A 20196-nucleotide genomic window follows, 5' to 3' on the forward strand; every position below is an offset into this window, starting at 1 on the left:
CGAGACAAAATTAGCTTTAGAAATTCGTTTCTGTGGCTAATTTAGATTATCAATTCAATTGATAAAACCAAACTGTCTAGTAAAGCTACAAAGTTAAGTCAGATTGCATCTAAACGCTCGGAGACCTTAATAACGAAGGTCAAGGACTGTTCCATTAGCAACAGAATTCTCACCTGGATTTTCGCCAAAAGTTTGGTTTCCATTGCTTCAGTTCACCGCTCTACCAGGCAGAACGGAAAAGATTGAACAGAGCTACCAAGCACAGAAATGAAATGAAGGGGAGGGAAATCTCATTTTGAACTGTCTCAAGTGACTAGTATGTCTTCATGTATATATTTCCCATTATTATTTTCACCTATAAACAATCCTCGCGAAATTTAATCCCCCATACAAAATTCAAATCACAGAAAAAAACTATCGACATGTTATAACGATAACATTTACAGGACATGTATATCAACAAATACACAAATTGTGGTCTTACTGGTAAGTTCTATTTTGTATCTTCTGTTGTGAAATGACGTTAATTTGCAAAGAGTTAGCATATGGAGTAGAGAATCATAATCGCAAGATTAAAGCTGGGAATATCTTTCGAGTTGTTGTCAAAAGTTAAATGGCAGCCCATTTTTTACCTGAAAGTATTTCAATAAAAATTCCTTGACCTGCCTGTTGTGTTATTTTGTTGATTTGTGACCCTTGTGTGTAAATAAGTTAGAGAGGTACAAACTGAAAGAAATCACTTCATATATGCCTATTAATTAGAGCGAGTCAAGGAATTTTTCTTCAAATACTTTAGATAAAAATGCGGCATGATCTAAATCCCCATATACATTCTCTCTTGAAATGTATCGAGTTTGAGCTGCCTGTTTGGTAATCACAAAAACAAAACCCAATAAAATGCCGTCTCGCCAAAATCGCGAAATTATTTTGAGACTATATTGTCAGATTTTAGACACTAGCGTCCGAGTTTGGACGCTTGTTTCTGATTTTAGACACTAGCGTCCAATTTTAGATACTAGCGTCCGATTTTGGACTCTTGTTTCTGATTTTAGGCACTAGTGGCCAATTTTAGACACTGGTGTTCGATTTAAGACACCACTGCCTGACATTGGTGTTCGATTTGAATTTAAGATACTGCTGTCCAATTTTAGATACTAATGTCGGATTTTAGACACTAGTTAGTTAGTAGTTAGTTAAGCCCCTGGCTCCAGGCTGGAGCATGGGCCATCGACAAACTGCCGCCACTGACGCCTCTTTTCTGCCAGCTGTTGCAGCTCCCTCCAGTTCTTCCCGAGGACCTTCATCTCTTTTTCCGTATCCCTCTTCCAGGTATTCTTGGGGCGGCCCCTCTTTCATTTTTCCTGTGGATTCCAATGCAGGGCTTGCCTCGTAATGCTGTTTGAAGGTCTTCTCAGCGTGTGGCCTACCCACATCCATTTTCTCTTCCTCACTTGCTTGACCATCGGTATTTGACCTGTCCACTCCCAGAGCTCCTCGTTTGTGATCTTGTCTGTCCAATGTATCTTCAGGATTCGACGCAAACAATGATTGACATATGATTGTAACTTTCTTGCCGTTTTGACTGTCATCCTCCACGTCTCTGCCCCGTATAAAAGCACAGCTTTTACATTAGAGTTGAAGATTTTCAGCTTAGTTGATGAAGATATGCTGCCAGAGCTCCAGATCTTCTTAAGGGAGTGGAAGGCTCCTCTTGCTTTATTAATCCTGTTTGGAACGTCTGCGTCAGTTCCCCCACATGTGTCTACTACGCTCCCAAGGTATGTAAACGATTCCACCTCTTCGATATCGGCGTCATTCGCCCTGATCTTCCTCCTTGAACCTGAGTTAATCTTCATGACTTTGGTCTTTGCGGTGTTGATAACAAGGCCAGTTTTTCTTGACCTTTCTTCCAGAATGCTGGTTTTGTTCTGCATTTGGGCTCCTGAGTGAGATAGTAAAGCAATGTCGTCGGCATAATCCAGGTCATCAAGCTGCTGGGTGAGCGTCCATTGTATTCCGTTCCTGTGGCCCGCTGTCGATGACTTCATTATCCAATCAATTGCCAGGAGGAATAAGAACGGTGAAAGAAGGCAGCCCTGCCTTATTCCGGTTTTAACTTCGAAGCTCTCCGACAGCTGGCCTTCACGAGTGACTTTACAGGTGGTACCTTCGTAAGAGTTTCTTATGATGTTGATAAACTTCTGCGGAATTCCATAATGAGCTAGTAATTTCCAAAGCAAGGGGCGATCCAGACTATCAAAGGCCTTTTGGTAATCCACGAAATTGATGTACAAGGACGAGTTCCATTCAATTGATTGCTCTACGATGATACGCAATGTAGCAATCTGATCTACGCATGATCTAGCTTGTCTAAATCCAGCTTGCTGGTCCCTCAGTCTTCCATCCACTGCCGATCTTAGCCGCTCTAACACAATTCGGTTGAAGACTTTACTTGCTGTGCATAACAAAGTAATACCTTTTAGACACTAGTGGACCATTTTTGACTCTAGTGTTCGATTTTAGAGACTAATTTCCGATTTTAGACACTAGTGCTTGATTTTTGATGCTAGTGCACGGATTTTTAACTCCAAAGTCAGATTTTAGAGATACAACCCCGATTTTAAACAATTCTGCTGATCGAATAATGCATAGGGATGACCGCCTGGAATGCCTTTATGTTTCCTTGTTTTTCATCAGCAGTTGAATCTTCAAATATCTCAAAATGTACTTGCATGTCACTTTTGCTTAAGATAAAGTAAACTCTTTCTCCCTTTTTTAAGTAGAATTTGTTCCCTTACGTACACTTTATTGCAGCAATAGCATATCCACAGAAAACGCAGTCGGACAAATCATTTTATAAAATGCAACATACTGCAGGAATTGCGGATTGGGTATGCAAACTTTATTTCTTGACGGACTGTGCTCAATTGAAATTTGTGCATCTGTCTGGCTTGTTTTTCATGTTTTTGTGTAGTTAATATATCTCAGCACTTGATGCTTTCTGCCTTTGTGAGATTTTTGTTGCAACATGAATGCTGTTGGCTAAATCTGTCGTGAGCCAATGATAACTTAAAAGAAGGCAAAGAAGAACACGCTTTTAAAAACCCAAATTCCTTATCCAATTTGTTTAATATCAAAGAATGAAAAGTTAGAAATACCTCGCTATCCTTATACAGATCAGAGGAGATAGTAGTTACTACCTTGGTCTTCAAATGGTGAAAGATGGCTACAAATTTATCAAAGTCTACTGTAAAGAGAAAATAGTCTCTTTTACAGTTGTGGGCTTGGTGGCCAAGCCTTTGAACAGGAGTGAGGCTAAGGGTGACCCTGTTGTGATAGAGGCCTGTATTGCAGTAAATGGTTTGAACCCGGGGGTAACATGTGAAGGTGTAGTCTGATCGTCCGGGTGAGTGTAGTCCTGAGAAGGACTGTTGTCGGTGGCAGTGACTGACGTTTCGACAACCTGTGCGGAAGTCATCATCAGAGTCAAGTGAGTGATTGTTGTCAGTAGAATGTTCTTATTCGAGTTCGTGTGAAATGATCGGTTGGTTTTGCCGTGATGTTATTGGCTGTAAGACTCAAGTGACGTAAGTCGTTCGTGATTGGTCTGTTTCGGTCTGTCGGTAAAGCTAGGTTGTTCTTTTTCGGTCGTTTGTGATGTTTATGTCGTGAATGAGTCGTTTGTATGGGGCGGGTAGTTGTTGACATCTGTTTAGGGGAGTCTGTTCTAAGTTAGTAAACCAGCTTTCCAGAGTCAGTCGTTGAAAATAGTCAGTGCTGTAGGTTAGGCATTGCGCAGAGTCCCAGTCAATGTTGTGGTTGGTAAGTCGATGGTGTTCAGCAATGTGATTGCTGACATCACCTTTCCTCGTCGCCCGTCTGTGTTCAGTCAGTCTTGTTGTGAGGTTTCTGCCAGTCTCACCGATGTAGGAGGCTTGGCAGTCGGAACAATTGATCTTATAAATCGTTCCCTGTCTGTTCCTCGGTTCGTCTTTGTCTTTAACGTTGGTTAGTAACTGACGTAGTGTGGTGATGGGTTTGTGGGCGACGCGGATATTGAAGGGTAGTAAGATGCGCGAGATGTTTTCAGACATACCTTTTATGTACGGTATGGTTGCTGTAGTCGTAGGGGTTGCGGTGTCGTTTGTTTCGGTAGTGGTAGTGGGTCGGTGAGTGTTTCGTCGGATGAAGTCGTTGTTGTAGTTGTTCTTCGTAAAAACACGGTGAAGGTATTTGTTCTCGTCGGATAAGCTGTCTGTTGAGTCACATACTAGTTGTGCGCGTCGTGTTAGAGTTCTGATAGTTGTGGCTTTGTGTGATGTAGGGTTGTAGGATGACTCGTCTAGTAATCTGTCGGTGTGTGTCGGTTTCCTGTAAACTGTCGTTCGTAATGAGTTGTCGTTGTGGCTTACCAGGCAGTCTAGAAAAGGAAGTTTGCCATTTTCTTCGACTTCTCTGGTAAACTGTATGTCAGTGTTTTGTTCGTTAAGGTGGTTGTGGAATGCGTCAATTTCGTCGTGTCGAACGGCGGTGAATGTGTCGTCAACGTAACGTAACCAAAGCGGTATCGTTTGTCGGCAAGTCGAAAGGGCGCGTTCCTCGATGTTCTGCATCACAATTTCTGCTATAACAACAGAAACTGGAGACCCCATGGCAGTGCCGTGTAACTGTTTGTAGTGTTTACCGTTGTACTGAAAGTAAGTAGACGTTAGGCAAATGTTTAGCAAGTCCATGATGTCGTCTGTCGGTAGCGGTAGTGGTTCGGTAGATTTTCGGATTGCAGTCTCAGTGCATTGTAATGTTAATTGAAGTGGAATACTTGTGAACAGTGATTTCACATCAAATGACACTAGTTTGTAGTCGTCAGGTATCTGAACAGTCTTGGTAGCGTTAATGAAGTCTTCAGTGGATTGTAGTTTATGTCTGGATTTGTCGGTTAGCGGTTGTAGTATTGTCGTCAGGTACTTGGATAGTTGGTATGTGGGAGAGCCACAGAAAGAAACAATAGGTCGCATCGGGAAACCAGGTTTGTGTAGTTTCGGCAAACCGTAGAGTTTCGGTGGCTGTGGTACCGAGCACCTCAGTCGATAGTACCGTTGGTTGTCAAAGGCGTTCGTTTTCTTGAGTGTCAGTAGTTTACTGTTGAGTTTACGTTGAAGGGCAAAGACGAACCGAGGAACAGACAGGGAACGATTTATAAGATCAATTGTTCCGACTGCCAAGCCTCCTACATCGGTGAGACTGGCAGAAACCTCACAACAAGACTGACTGAACACAGACGGGCGACGAGGAAAGGTGATGTCAGCAATCACATTGCTGAACACCATCGACTTACCAACCACAACATTGACTGGGACTCTGCGCAATGCCTAACCTACAGCACTGACTATTTTCAACGACTGACTCTGGAAAGCTGGTTTACTAACTTAGAACAGACTCCCCTAAACAGATGTCAACAACTACCCGCCCCATACAAACGACTCATTCACGACATAAACATCACAAACGACCGAAAAAGAACAACCTAGCTTTACCGACAGACCGAAACAGACCAATCACGAACGACTTACGTCACTTGAGTCTTACAGCCAATAACATCACGGCAAAACCAACCGATCATTTCACACGAACTCGAATAAGAACATTCTACTGACAACAATCACTCACTTGACTCTGATGATGACTTCCGCACAGGTTGTCGAAACGTCAGTCACTGCCACCGACAACAGTCCTTCTCAGGACTACACTCACCCGGACGATCAGACTACACCTTCACAAGAGACCTGTATCTAGTTAGCATGATAACAAAGTAATTTGCATTTGAAAAGCAGCAATATCTCTATCATAACAAGGTCACCCTAAGCCTCACTCCTGTTCAAAGGCTTGGCCACCAAGCCCACAACTGCAAAAAGGACTATTGCATGATCCCACAGGGATTCACTCCCCAGAGTTTCTGATTCCCAGCCAGATGGGCCGAAGATAAAGAGATTTGCTTATGCACGGATTTGATGTAGATTTGTGGTGCAAAGCATGCATCTACTTCAAAAGCCAACACACCTCAAAAATTTTGACCTCAGTGTCTTTCCTTAGCAGCCAACAACGGACGCGCTCATCCACTTTCTAGAAATTAGATCAGTTCTTGCATTTACCGTAAGTGTTACATAAGGCAAGAGAAACACATATACATTCTAGATCTACGTTGCTTCCTGCAAGTTTGAAATGATCGTGAACATTCAAACGAAACTGATTATGCGCTAAGGAAGTTCTGCATCTCTACGGGTTTGGCTGTTTTATCCTTCTCAGCAGTTAATTTGCTCATAAGTTTCAGTTCTGCCGATATAGAACGTGAGCATTCTCTTCCCCAGAGGTCGCGAGCTTTCAAATGAAGCTGACAAATACAATCCTGGACTTTGAAAACGAAAATAGAACTTCTAAATTTTAGCGCGTGCCAGTCACAAACTAAGTAACAAAACTCATAAGAAGCTTTCGTGGTCGTCCAATGTCTGCAAAAGCTAGAGTCTTCAACTATCATCTAATCGCTTCTTATCGTTTCATTTGCGAGTGACTTGTTGTAAGGCTTGCCAAGGATCAATTCCATGTGACACCTAATGTGGTGCGTTTATAAATGTTTGGTTTAGCGATTGGAGAAGAACCTCATACGATCAATATCTCCTAATCTTTGTTCTTGTACGATCTTATTCAGGTTCTTCAAAGAACTTAGTAGAGTGACAATAGCCAGGTCATCGGAAATCTCATCGCGGGTGCAAACTTTTTTTTAACGGATTGAACTAGCTCGAGTGCTCACAGTGCTTCGCTGTGTGTAAAAACCTCTTTGGCTTCCACCACGAATCGCTCTTCTAAATCCTTTCTTGAATTGGTCTCCAAGGAAAGCGTACAAAACTGGGTTCGTTGCGCTGTTTCCATACATCAGGACTTGGAAGTAGGACTGCATGATGTACACGTATCTGCCGATCGAAAGAAATGGAAATGTCACATGCGCTTACCTCTAATGATAATAACCTAGAAAAAATAAAGCTGAAGAGACTGAATCTTCCATATTGATCTTAATCTCAACTTATTACATCGAAAGCTATTCTTGAATCACCCTTGCAAACATTTATGTACTATCGTTTTATGAAACTAATGTCATCTATTTGCTCTCCATCGAAATATACAACACATAGGGGTTTCAGGGAAACCAGATACACTTGGTCGAGAAACAACTCAGTTTCACTCTTATGGACCTACACATGAGAGTCACTCTCTTAGCTTGATCCTCTCGTGGCGCAAAGGATTAACATAGTTATCATGTTTATTTGGCACTCAGATTTGACTCAAGGCCATTCTGCAGCCATAGTGGACTACTCTTGGCCCGACTGCTTCTTGTTCTCAGGAATGTGTACCGTTTTCCATGCGATCAGTTCAGTATTAAATGGGCCGCCAAAGAAATGACGCCAAAGATTCTTTTCAGGTCTGACGCTGAAATTTTTACTTAGGAATTAAATGGTTATGGTGTTATTATTATTAATGTATTTAAAATTGAGAAAGGAATGGTGATGTGTTTTTATAGGATGGAACACTTATGCACCCAGCATTTTTACTTAAGCAGGCTACATTTGATCTTTATGCAGAATTTGATCAAAGCTTTAGATATTTGCTTAAATTTGATTTACAGCTTACAACTAACCACTTTAAGTGTTATTTGTGGAAGGTGACGCCCAACCGTAAGAGGTTGACATTCTGGATCGAAACCTCTGCAGTCTAGTAGAATTAAATACTTGTTTGACTCCCATTTTGAACTGATCACCAAAGAAAGCATAAAGCACAGGATTGGAAGCACTGTTTGAGTACATGAAGACGCTTGAGAAGCTTTGGAGGATTGGAAAGAACCTGCGAGAGAATAACGTAAGCAAAAGGCTTCACGTAAGTTAGACAGCAAGAGATGTACGGTCATCATGATAAGCAAGCAGTGGGCATGCGTGAGTGTATATCCAGAAATAAGATGGCAGCAGGCAGCAGTAAGCACAAGCAACCAGTCATGATTGGATAGTGGAGAATTTTTATATGAATGCCTTTCATTGACCTTAGGCTTATCGTTTTACTAAATTTACCCTTTTTATTATAAGGCCAAAAGATTAAACCGAGGCATTTAACTTCTCGAAAATAAAGGCAATCCTTAGCGGCGAACAAGTGAAGTCCAAGTTAACTTGCTGCATGAGTCAACCTCTCAGAAAAATCTGTTAGAATTATTATTTAGTTCACTTCATCTTTTTATTTTAAATTTCCGAATGTTTTTTTGCTTTGTTTTTTTCTTTTGTTTTTCGTTTTTGTTGTTTGTTTGTTTGTTTGTTTTTTTTTTTCAAAACTCCAATCATGTGTTCCACGAATAATAACCGGAGATACCACCGATGCTTCCTTATCCTACTTGGAAGTTACTTCTCCTGTTTTTGGCTGTTGAACTGATCAGAGAACAAACTAATCCGTGGGAAATAGTAGTTCAGCAGACAAATTGATTAGAACCTACCTGGATTGATATCCTCCAAAGTCCATCATGAAATACAGGGTGTGGAAAGGAAGGAAACATAACGCATAACAAACAACCACAGCTGCCAACATTTTGATGATCCGTTTTGTGGCCTGAGCCTGTGTAAACCCCGGTCTATCAGCCCCCTCTTTGATAGCTCTCCGAAGTTTAAGACCGATCTTTATGTAGATAAGTATCATAATTGGAAGAGGAATAGCGTAGGTCAAGGCAAAAGTGCACAATAAGTATATTTTAGAGTAGGGCATTCCAGTTGTTCTTGGCCAGTCCTCTTTACAGGCGACGCCTGCTCGATATGGTTCAGTAGTCATGACTCCCAGCATTGGGAGCGCTGGGAGAAGAGCTATCAGCCATATTAACAACATGATCAGCTTGCCTTGATACCGTGTGATGCGCATACCAAATGGATGCACTATGGATTGATGGCGATCTACAATTGGAGAACGTAGTATAAACCAAGTATAGTGCAATACATTACGGAGGGAGCTCTTTGATTCTGTAGTCAGTCCCTACCTCCGGTGAGTGTCGATATCGTCAAAGTCATGAGCTAAACTCCCGTTCTCAGCTCAGGGATTCATCAGCAAGCGATAAAAGAAACAATCACTTCCTTTAAGAGCCCGCTGATACATTCATCAAATGACTATTGGGCTTAATGATACACAGAAGTTGAAACTGAAATACAAATAAACATTTGGAGGTCCTGGATATCTATTTTTCAAGTTTTTTTGTGATAGCTCTTGTTTGCGTCCGTTACAGTTAAAGTATGCTTTTGATATATACCTTACCTAATGAAATTGCCAACATTGTTCCCACTGATCCCATAACGAAGCAAGCCATGAGCGCAGGAAGGAGCTTACACATGAAGGCACCAAATGGCCAGTGAAAATCCAGTTCAAAATACACGACAGTGAATGGAATACAAAGCATCCCCACTCCAAGATCAGCCACAGCAAGATTAGCAATTAGAAAACCCGTTACTATGAAACAAAATAAATTCGTTAGCATGGATACTTCAAAGGAAGCTACGATACGGTTCTGTCGCATGTTGAATTTTTTTTAATCAAGATAAAATGTTTAAAACGATCGTCTCAACAAGAAACAAATTAATGGCATTGTTTGAGAGAGATAATGGAAATAAGATGACTGTCAAAGATTTCGTTAAGAAGGGGACATTAGAGGTTTTCAACACCGGAATACCACTATGAAACAAATCTGACAAACACCGCAGACTACCGCTATACTTCGATGACGAGTCGAGACTCGGTATCAGGCCGAAACCCTCACTCTATACGTTACGTTTAGAGCAAATTACACGGAAATAACTATTAACAATTTGTTAATGAACGTTACGTTGGGTTATATTGTCAATTTCAACCTTCCTATGGTGATAAATCAAGTCTAAAGGATCGCTACACCCGACTTGAACTACTAGTTCTCGTGGGACAACGGATAATTATTTTAATACATAGCTTGAGTGACATACTTCCATATGGGATGACTACTGGTAGCTTTGCACATCTGTAAACTATTCAAGAAGTGGAGACCTGTCCTATTCTCCTATCCAATATTCTTATTGAATATTGATACCTAAAGACAGTCCTTTAATGTAGGTCAGGTTTGCTAACAAGTTTATAATCATGCGGATAAGTATTTAGTTCTTGTCAGTTTTTCCTCGTCCACACGCTATGTGAATATCTTTTCTGTGGTAACTGTAGTTGGGATGGACTTTAAGTGTTAGCCACTTGTTAGCTGACACTCCATCAAGGGGTTTGAAAAGTTAGAGACAGACCATTTGAAAGGTTTTTTTTTTTTCAAGATCGTGGTCAAGAGACGTGTCAAGCATATGCGGGTGGTCAAGTAAATACATGTGCTTTTTGGATCATCCAAGAAGGAAAAACATTCAGCTTAGAAGAATTGTGGCTAAGCTGTTTCCTGCTCTCCCACAGTCTCAGGAAGCTCATGCTAAATATTCCGAGTATAGTTCAAGTTAAACGACCGATTCAATCTGTTGTCGTCCGTTTTCCTTATTGTAAAACAAAAGCAATATTTCACAATTACTGAGTATCAAAACATGACCTCGAGCTTTGTAAGTAACAATTCAGTAAAACACTGATATTAAACACGAATAAGGGAAGTTGGAAAAACCTTCCACAACTAACCATTTGAGTATAATTTAATCACGCTTGCCTTTCTTTCTTTCTTGTCGGTGTTCAGTTATAATATTTTCCCCACGTAATCTGCTTTTCTGGTTTTTATAAGCGACGTGATCTCAAAAATCCTTCAACAACATAACAGGTCACGAAAGTCTATCTGAATGATTTCCTGACGGACATGCGATCGAACCAATAATACCCTATGACTGCGTCAATTAACTGAACCGGCTCCTTTTCATTCTACACTGTAAAACTGAAGGAAAAAAGACGAAAATGCTAGGAATTCACATAAAATAGCGCAATATCCTCCCGTTCTGTAATTATAAAGTTGATAAAAAGTTCTTTGTTCATTAGAAAGCAAGCAGACCGAATGCTCATACTTCTTCTCTGATAAAGCATCAGGTATCCTGATCGTAACAAAAACCATGTTTTCATGAACAATTGATAATTTACACAATATTCTTTTTTAATGAAAATCTTTGGCTTTATTTCAATAAATTCTTCAGTAGTTATTGTTTCTGCAATTTTCTGTCTTTGTCTTCTGTTCAGAAATGCTTGTTGACCCTTTTTGCTAACTGAACCGTGTTCACGTTGCCTGTAATGGTTTACTAGTACTTGAGTAGACGTTGTAAATCCACCAAGAGAAATTACGTTTAAAGCGAAGGTTATGGGGGATCTTTTGGAAATTATGCAAACTGAACACAAAACGATGAGCGAAGACTGATAATGCCCCAACCGTGGGTCAACAGAGAAAAGGGAGTTCACGCCAGTTAATGGAGCAAGTCAAAGTAAAACACCCATGTGTACTTAGTCAAGACGTGGAACTGCCTTTTGTTTGCCTCCAGACAGGAAACTCGCACGTCTTTTCACCCGTGATCAAAATTGACTGCAAACTTTGTTGCACACGAATACATGTAGACATGAGAGATTTTTCGCTTTGTGTGAGAATAACCGTTTTGTTTCATATTCAAATCATATCAAACAGGCTTAGAAATTTAAAATGGCAGAAGTACCGCTTGTCGTTGTTTATCTATAAAACCTACTGTTTACAATAAATCATGAGTTTAGGCGCGACGCCGTTTAGACTTGTTTCTAATTTTGAGGCTTCCCGCAGAACAGTGGAAACACCATTAGAGAACAGTTTGTTTATGGGATGAGTTACACTAGAGTTGTTACACCCTACTTCGTCCTACTACTTTAGGGACAGAAGAAAAATCTTAAGGGGACCTTAAGCAGCGGGATACTTAACTTATCATTCTTCTCTAATCCTCTTAAGAACGTTCATTTAATTGTGCTTTGTATACATGAAATAGACTTACCTGTATGCAGTTCTCTTGTTTTATAAACCACAAAAATTACGAGAGCGTTTCCAAACGTTGCCAGCAAGAATATAATCACATACACCGTGAGTCGAAAAATTCGAAGACCCAGCGGTTCCACTACAAAGTCCATCTGAGCTTGGGGCGCTTCTGTCGCGTTGGTCGCATTATACATTTTTGTGAAGAAAATAAGATTGTTTTCTCCGAGTAATACTCACGATTATCAACATATGATTAAACGACTCAACGATTTGCTCTCTTAAGAAAATCACTGGTACGTCAGCATATTTCCTTCTGGGGTCGACTTGGACTCGTCCGTTTTGACATCTGTTTGGCGGGGCCTTTTAGCCTTGCTTCCTTTTAGTGCTATGACTTTCTCTATGTTGTAATGCGACCCTTGAGTTTACTCACACAACAAATAAACGTCCAACCATTAGAGGAGGTAGACTAGATTAGTTTCCTGATTACAAGGCGCCAAGGCCACTTTGCTTCCCTTCAACTTAGCAGGGATTCAATTTAGAACTGCGTAGTGTTGAAAAGTCGTATTAAGATCGTATTATGATATCGTTGATGGTGTCAGATGGTAACAATATAATAGGTATTTAAAAGCCAGGACAGGATTTGTTGATACACAATGAACACGTACAAGCTTTAGTGTCCTTTTTACATGGAGTCGAGGTGAATTTGATAAGTGTTCATTTGCATTATTTTATGTTCGACTGCCAAAAAATCAAACGAACATGCAAGATCACCAAATTGGAAAGGATCTCAACACACGCAGTTTTGAATGTAAAAGTCGTTGATAAACATCTCAGACCCCATTGTCCGAGGTTTGAGGGTCAAAACGCTGTCCTCAATTATTGTCATGTAGTATTGTCAATTAGAGAAGAAAGGGAAACGTTTCAGCATTACCATTACAAAGAAAGGATGCAAACTAATTAAACCATCAGTAATTGCGAAACCTAATTCAACAACTTCATGAAATAGCTTGAATCAAAATTACATTGGTCAAGGATCTCCGGAAACGTTTTGATTTCAAAATCTGCCACAAGGTATGATATGTCTGGCATGTCAACCATCTTAGAACGTAATGAACCGGCTGACAATAGTGCTCCTGATCAAATGATCTGTTCAATAGAAAAGACAACATAAACCGATAGGCTTATAAAATACAAAAGCTCACAGGGCACCGTGACAGGTACCAAATGGACTAGAAAAATGGAAAAGTGTCACTGGAATGTGCTCAACGAACTCCTCGAGCTAATTAACTCTTCCGTAGGTAACTTGGTGGGAACTCCCACTCTTACTAGTTCTTTCATCAAGCACCGTGATTTACAGTCAAAACAAGCCTGTTTCTAGCCCAACCACATTTGCTTCCAGGATGAAGGAAAAGTGCCTTTTAAAGGTACGCTGGTTTCGCATTGGATGACACTGACAGAACTCATTATAACAACAACTGTCTTCTCTAAGATATTTTTTGAACATTACAGATTTCAAGACTGCAGGTTCTCTTTGATTTACTAAGTACAAAACAACCTGATATTATCTCAAGGGTCACGTCAAAAGGCAATCAGATTTAAAGAAACATACTGTGAGCTTCTAGAAATTAACCAAAGCCAAAGCAGGCAAAAATCTGTCGATGATTCAGAAGATATGATGTTTCAACCATAACATACTTAACATCGATATTTAAGTCCTACGTTTGTACCAATAATAAAAAATTGACCTCTAATCTTTTAAACTACGGCAGAGGCACAGATCTCAACTTTGTTAATTTACAACAAGGCGGCAAAGAGTGAGAGAGCCTGTCTATATTTTCTTAATTACAAGAATTCCCCGGGAGAACTACCCCTCAGCTAACCCATTGAAAGACTTCTAAAAAAAACTTCAGTCTTCTGGACATTTTCTTCCCCTACACGAAGGCCTCACAACTTGAGACAACGTCGCCAATGTTAAATCCTTAAACATAATATAGAAATCATGCTTTTAAAGAATTAATCATCACTTTCTGGATATGCATAGTATTTGTTGTAAGTTTTTACATATATATATATATATATATATATTACACGATATAAATTAATTGATTCTTAAGTGACCTTTGTTACGACTATACTTGTAAAGATTTTCATAATTGACATGTATTTATTTATTTATTTATTTAATGATTCGCCCGAGGGCAGGTGATAATATAATAGGACTCTAGGTCCCCTATAAAATATTAACACCCAAACCCAACCCCGAGTATGAAAGAGAAAAGTGGAAAACTGATCCCAACCCAAAGTACCCATTTTTTTTTTTTACATAAGAAAAGAGAAAAAGTAACAACAATTAGCAACTACAAATATTCATACGATTAACTTTACGACATTTAGGACAAATTAACTTATATGAACGAATGTTGTCTCCATCAAATACCAATTTAAGCCTTTCAAAGAAGAAATACTTTATCTTATTTTTAAAAGAAGAAATGGAAGCCTGTGACTTATGTAGATTTATATATTAATGTAGATTTATAAATTTAATAGTCTTATTAATCTTCTTATTCACGAACGATATTATGTTATAACGAATCAACAACGGTAAAATATAGACTAAACGTTCATTTTCTTCTTCCCCGGCCATGACCATGAAAAAAAAAACCACCGAGGCCAAATTAAATAAAATTGGTGAAATCGATAAATCTTAGGTTAACCCTTTAAACGCCAACAGCGACCAGCATCTAATTTCTGCTGGCAGTAAAACTGTTGAATCATTTATTAGGATCGAATACACGAAATGATCGCAAACCTAAGAAGCCGGCTTTGATTGCTAAACGAATTCTCTCCGTCATTGCTAAATAAAGGAAAAGTATAGAGAAGAGAATGGAGAATATTTGTCTCTTTCATGAAGCACATAAAAAGCGGTAACGATAACGTCAGATTTTCCTTTCCTGATTTAACAATCGATCGAAAAACTTTCAGGAGCGAGAGTCGTTATGAACATAATTGAAAGAACTTCACAAGCAGGTCGTTTTCAGAGCTACAAACTACTGAATGTACGCTGTCATGAAATTTACAAGAATCTTCAAGCATAGCATTTCACTTACACTCAAACCAATTCATTTTCTAAGGCCTCCCTTTCTCCTCTTTCTCTTTCCTCATTAACTGCGTTGACCAGTTGTTGATCCACTTTGAGGCGCCATCGCAGATGGGATGGCAATGCTCTTTTACCCAAGTGGTTGCCTAAATCGGCCACCTCTCTCTCAAAATCTGCCAGTAACAGAGAGGGGTCGTTAATTTGGGAGTGTCTAGTAACCAAACCGACGTAAATCTGTCCGCTATGATTTGTGATAGAGACTGACAAACCATTCTGTGTCTTTCTCGGAGTCCAGCACGTCATCATCTTGGTCATTTTGCCATTCATATAAACTGGCATGTTGGGCCCAGGAATTTGTGTTACAGTACATGAAACCTTGTTTAGCAGGTAGTTTATGAGACTCCTTACGACAGACAGGGGAAATAGAAGAAGACATAGCTTGATGAAGCCATACATGATCGTGCTTTCAAGAGTAAAAGAAAAGTTGTCTATTCTGCGTCTGGTTTCCCAAAGTCGAGGCACAGCACCTTCAAAGTATAAAAACGTATCTTTTTATAGTACCATGTTTTACTAGTGATGTAAAGTGCATTAATAGTGTTTTTCGTAATCACCTCACATAAAAAAAACCATTTTCAGTAATAAAATTCAGCTAATTTATAATCTTCAAGACAAGACAAAAGTAACACAAACAAGTCTGTAGCAATATGTTCCATAAAAATTGGAACTTTGAGTCACATGTTTAGGTCAGTTTTATAGCTACTGATTCCTACAAGTGTGGTCAGTGTCAAATTGATAAATAATAATTATTAAGCTACCATGGAGGAAAATTCCATCCAAACCCTTGCCCTAACTTTAACCCACGTTTTGAGACATAGCTCTTAATATTTTGATGAATTCAACTCAGTTCAAATACAAATAAAACCCAACATGAACATTTCATTTATTTACTTTAGACAACAGAGTATAAAGATTGTACCTTCTGTGCCAACTGGTAGTTTGATAAAAGCCATGGAAAATTTGTTGTCTAGCTTGAGTCTGGAATGCTGAGGTCTTACATCAGTTCTTATACAGACTCGAACATCATCAGGGTATAGTATTTTGGATTTCTGGAGGAACGAACGAATAGCACCAGCCACACATGAGAGTAGAATTATGTCAACTGAAATCAAAAATTCCAAGAAGTTATTATTACAGTTTGCTTTAATTTTATATTAGATATTAAAATAAATAAACAAAATAAGTATAATCAATCAGTCAATCAATCTATTAAAAATAAAATCAATGTGCAATTTTATTCATCCTTGATCACAACCCAAAAAATTTATTGAAACAAATAAATATAAAATTTTCAAGTAACATTTCCAAAAACCTGTGAGCTGAGCTGTAATCAATTAAACAATAAATCTTCATCAATCAGCAGCTACAAATAAAAACACTGACTTGCATGCAAACCTCTGCTTTAATGGATGAACAGCTCCCAATTTATTACACAGATGCTAATTAAAATTCCACTACTGAGAAACTCTCTTATTGGGGACAGTTTTTTAAAACCTTGTGGTTGTCCTATCCTGAGAGGTTCAGTAATATAAAACTTTGTTAACCTCAAATCCAAAATATCCATTGGGAACCCAAGGATGGTCATTGAAAATTGTAATGGGAGAGGGGGCCCTAATATTTTTTTTCACCAAAAAGAGAAGGGGATTTCTATAAGAATGGGGAAATAATGCTTTATGCCTTACAAGAAAATATGGTAATAATTATAATAGGGTCAAGCAATTTCCCTTTCTGGACCCTTTCTCAAATGCATCTGTGAAACTCTGAGGCTTAGTAATGTCAGTTGGTGGTAAATTTACAAGATAATTTGGTTTTATCCACTGAGTTATCATTAAGTAAATTGGCCACCGTAAAGCTGACATTCCAAGCATTAGCCCTTTGCACTGACCTAGCTCTAACCCAAATGTCAGCATTAGAAACTCTTTATGGTGGCCAATTTACATTTATTAAAACCAAATTGACTTTAACAAAGGACAGAGTAAGAAAGTCACTATTCAGAATCCCATAGAATCTGGGCTCCTGGCAAAGAAATACACATTGGTCCCTCTACTAGGTGGCTTCACAATGCAAAATTAAATACATATATATGTGTTTTACTAGCTAAAGAACAATGAACAAGCAGGTTTTGAAAATAAACCATGCATATTTATATATTGGGCCAATACTTTCAACATTCAATCAACATTTGTCAGACTATTTCATTTAAACATGTTGGGACCACTTCAACAGAACTCTTGTCATGTTAATTTGCTAGAAACATATTGTAAAAAATATAGAAGCCAATTAGCAAATGGAGAACATTTCTCCTAGTTCACATATCTATTTAACACTGGTCAAACATTTTGTGCATCAAATGTTGTCAAACATCTGATTTTACCCATCTTTAACTTGTAGATAACACAGTTACCCAGTAACTATCACCATCTCTAATGTTATTGTGTCTGTGTTTTTCCTTTCTCTATACTGTGGACAATTGAATTCAGAGGGCTTAATTTTGCCCAACAACTGTTCAATTAATAACTGTGTGCCATGCAGTTCCTGAGCTGAAATTAAAGTAAGGTTCATAAATTATGATATCCATTGTCAATTCTTGAAATAAAAACATGTATTTCAGTACCTTTAATCTCACATTTCAAACTTAACCAAGAGCTCCTTAAGTGTTAAGGAAGTTTGAAAATAAACAGGGTAAAAGCTTGTCTGCAACCAGGAACCATACCATCCCATAACACTTATCTCTTCCAGAAATAACCTTCAGACCCCTGGTCCATTTTGACTTGTACTTACATTTGCACGTCCGTGGACTAGGTTTCATTAGTGTGACAGGGGCGTAGCCAGGATTTTTCAAAGGGGGGGTCACAGAGACTACTCACCATTTACACCGCTGCTCTCCCGCGCGTATCAGTGGGCTCAATCGTATTATTGCGGCATGAAGGCCCATATCAATGGCTTTTACGGCCAAGATATTGTCATGGCGTTTCCGCCACCTGAATATTGTTGGTTGTTTGCTCTAAAGAAGACCGACCAAGGGGGGGGTCACGGGCACCCCAGGACCCCCCTGGCTATGTCCTTGTGTGAACATGCTATGTAAGCTCTCCTTCTGTGTTACACAGAACTGGAAGTGAATACTTTCTCCAAAAACTGGTGATATCCTAAGCTGGTTGTCAAAAGAGCACACACCCCTTAAACGTTCGGTTTGATATGAAAATAATTATTTTCATTATTACAGAAAAAAAAATTGTTCTGGTTTCAGCTACATGTTTGACAGGGACTACTTTTAAAAACATTAAATCTTGGGATTTCCCAATACTCATATCAAATAACATTACCTTCAGTGCGAGTAACATCTTTGATCCGCTTAACAGATTTAAAATCTATTGGTCCAGACCAATAAACTTGGAAAGTATCGTCTGCACTATTGTGCGGCCCTCTCTCGTGATCAGTCCCACAAAAATCTTCTTGCCTTGTCATGAGCAGTCTCTTGAGAATTACGAGTGGTCCAGTGAAGCTAGCAAACAAATAAGAGGCTAAACGTCCGAGGAAGAAGCATTGCCTCTTGAGAAAGACAGTCTTGTAATCAAGCGAGTTAAGTACAATTCTCACAAAGGGGAACATGTCAGCAATGCTTTCGTGCATTTGAAACAAAACCCCTGTGTCTTCGCTCCCATGAAATTTCGGAAACAAGACAGCTCTCCATAATTTTTCTCCACCAAAGAAGTTTGACATTTCTTTAATTTGTTTCAGATCTTCAGGATTTAACGACGAATTTCCCTTGAATTCAAAAACGCAATTGTTTACGTTTAAATTGTCCACCTCTTCCCATCCATAACCAGTCAAGATCGGCACAGGAGACTGTTTTAATTTTAGTAATCGTAAATTTCCTAGCAACATTTCTTGATGCACAAGTTTATTTTTGACAAAGTTTTCAAGCTCATCGATGGTAATTCTTCCTTCAAAAAGGAAGAAAACATTGGACATCGGAGCTGTATTTACACAACTTGCTTGAAGCCAAACTGCTTCACAAGCCGACATTTTGCTCAGCTTGCCATCGCGATAATGCCGAATACTGAAATAGAGAATAAGTTTTCTCGTGAAAAAACACACTGGAACCACAAGAATCACAATACTGAGAAATAATGTGAATAGAACGAGGTTTACGATAAAGATCAATAAAGACAGAATAAATCTGCCTAAGAAAGCGGATTCTGTAGGATGAGACAGTCGTGGGTTCTTTCTGTGTGCTCTGCTCTGGGACGTTGTTTGTTCTTGCGGGGATGTCTGGTTCAGACGCTGATTGTTTCTTGGAGATGCCCAGCATCTATCTGCTGTTGAACACATAATCTTTATTCCTTATACACGCGAATTCCTCCTCCAGAATGTCTATTTTGCACTCGAGCAAAACCGGCTGACGTCTGCCATATCTCGCAACTTGCCATATTTCCAATGCCGCAGTTAATGTCGTTCCAAATACTTCTCAAGCCAGAATTATACAAAGGAAAAACCTATGATGATAACTACATAATATCTGTTTCATCTTTTACTCGAGGTTATAGCCACCAAACCAATGTTGCTGATACAAACAGGAACCAGTTTCGCGAAATATATTATGATTGTTTCTCGGGAAACGCCGCCATGTTTGTTTACGTTTGCGACATTTACAACGAAAGTACTGATTGGTCAATAAGTTATAAAAGAAATTATTACTGGCTGGTGATCAATATCAAGCAGCCGGCGCGAAAAAGACAGCAAAGAAGGTCAATAGAAATTTTGAGGATATATTTGGATTTATTCAAAACAAAAGATGATGTAAAACAACGGAATGCAACATTTTAACCAGCCTGCTTTTCACACCTACCGAATGATTTGCTTTTCGCGCGGGGAAGGAGATGAATGTTCGTACAAAAGCAGCTTTGAAAAAAAATAATTAAAAAAAACTAAAAACTACCGCAGGGGGTCCCTGTTCTCCTATTGAAACTTTTGAGATAAAAATTCGAAGCACTATAACGAGTGAGTTTAATGCGAAAATACAATTTGGTTCCCCTGCAGAAGACAA

The 20196-nt window shown here is 39.1% G+C and overlaps 2 protein-coding genes across 4 annotated transcripts; both read right to left on the reverse strand.

Annotated features, from left to right (window-relative positions):
* Positions 1 to 3095: 3095 nt before the first annotated feature.
* LOC111321263 (neuropeptide FF receptor 2) lies at positions 3096 to 13347 on the reverse strand. Of its 2 annotated transcripts, XM_022924094.2 has the most exons (5): positions 12015 to 13347; positions 9328 to 9519; positions 8525 to 8972; positions 7688 to 7890; positions 6831 to 6965 (listed from the first exon to the last, which is right to left on the reverse strand). In XM_022924094.2, the coding sequence occupies exons 1-4, from the start codon at positions 12187 to 12189 to the stop codon at positions 7692 to 7694; spliced, it is 1014 nt and encodes a 337-aa protein (XP_022779829.1). In that variant the 5' UTR covers positions 12190 to 13347; the 3' UTR covers positions 6831 to 6965; positions 7688 to 7691. The 2 variants fall into 2 exon arrangements, with proteins under 2 accessions (XP_022779830.1, XP_022779829.1); XM_022924095.2 differs by lacking the exon at positions 7688 to 7890 and having other exon boundaries at positions 3096 to 6965.
* Positions 13348 to 13475: 128 nt separating this feature from the next.
* Positions 13476 to 19839, reverse strand: LOC111321353 (uncharacterized). 2 transcript variants are annotated; one of them, XM_022924202.2, is made up of 4 exons: positions 18473 to 19839; positions 16069 to 16251; positions 15103 to 15619; positions 13476 to 13973 (listed from the first exon to the last, which is right to left on the reverse strand). In XM_022924202.2, the coding sequence occupies exons 1-3, from the start codon at positions 19479 to 19481 to the stop codon at positions 15105 to 15107; spliced, it is 1707 nt and encodes a 568-aa protein (XP_022779937.2). In that variant the 5' UTR covers positions 19482 to 19839; the 3' UTR covers positions 13476 to 13973; positions 15103 to 15104. The 2 variants fall into 2 exon arrangements, with proteins under 2 accessions (XP_022779937.2, XP_022779936.2); XM_022924201.2 differs by having other exon boundaries at positions 13476 to 15619; positions 18473 to 19836.
* Between the last annotated feature and the right edge of the window lie 357 nt (positions 19840 to 20196).

This window comes from Stylophora pistillata, chromosome 1, assembly GCF_964205215.1.
Source record: "Stylophora pistillata chromosome 1, jaStyPist1.2, whole genome shotgun sequence".
Taxonomy (NCBI): domain Eukaryota; kingdom Metazoa; phylum Cnidaria; class Anthozoa; order Scleractinia; family Pocilloporidae; genus Stylophora; species Stylophora pistillata.

Coding starts and splice junctions, on each gene's coding strand:
- LOC111321263 (XM_022924094.2), bottom strand. CDS start 12,189: ATGTATAATGCGACCAACGCGACAGAAGCGCCCCAAGCTCAGATGGAC. Junction 8,973..9,327: donor AATGTTGGCAATTTCATTAG/GTAAGGTATATA, acceptor CTCCAATTGTAG/ATCGCCATCAATCCATAGTG. Junction 7,891..8,524: donor TTTGGAGGATATCAATCCAG/GTAGGTTCTAAT, acceptor ATTCTCTCGCAG/GTTCTTTCCAATCCTCCAAA.
- LOC111321353 (XM_022924202.2), bottom strand. CDS start 19,481: ATGTGTTCAACAGCAGATAGATGCTGGGCATCTCCAAGAAACAATCAG. Junction 16,252..18,472: donor AGATGTTACTCGCACTGAAG/GTAATGTTATTT, acceptor TTTTGATTTCAG/TTGACATAATTCTACTCTCA. Junction 15,620..16,068: donor ACTACCAGTTGGCACAGAAG/GTACAATCTTTA, acceptor TATACTTTGAAG/GTGCTGTGCCTCGACTTTGG.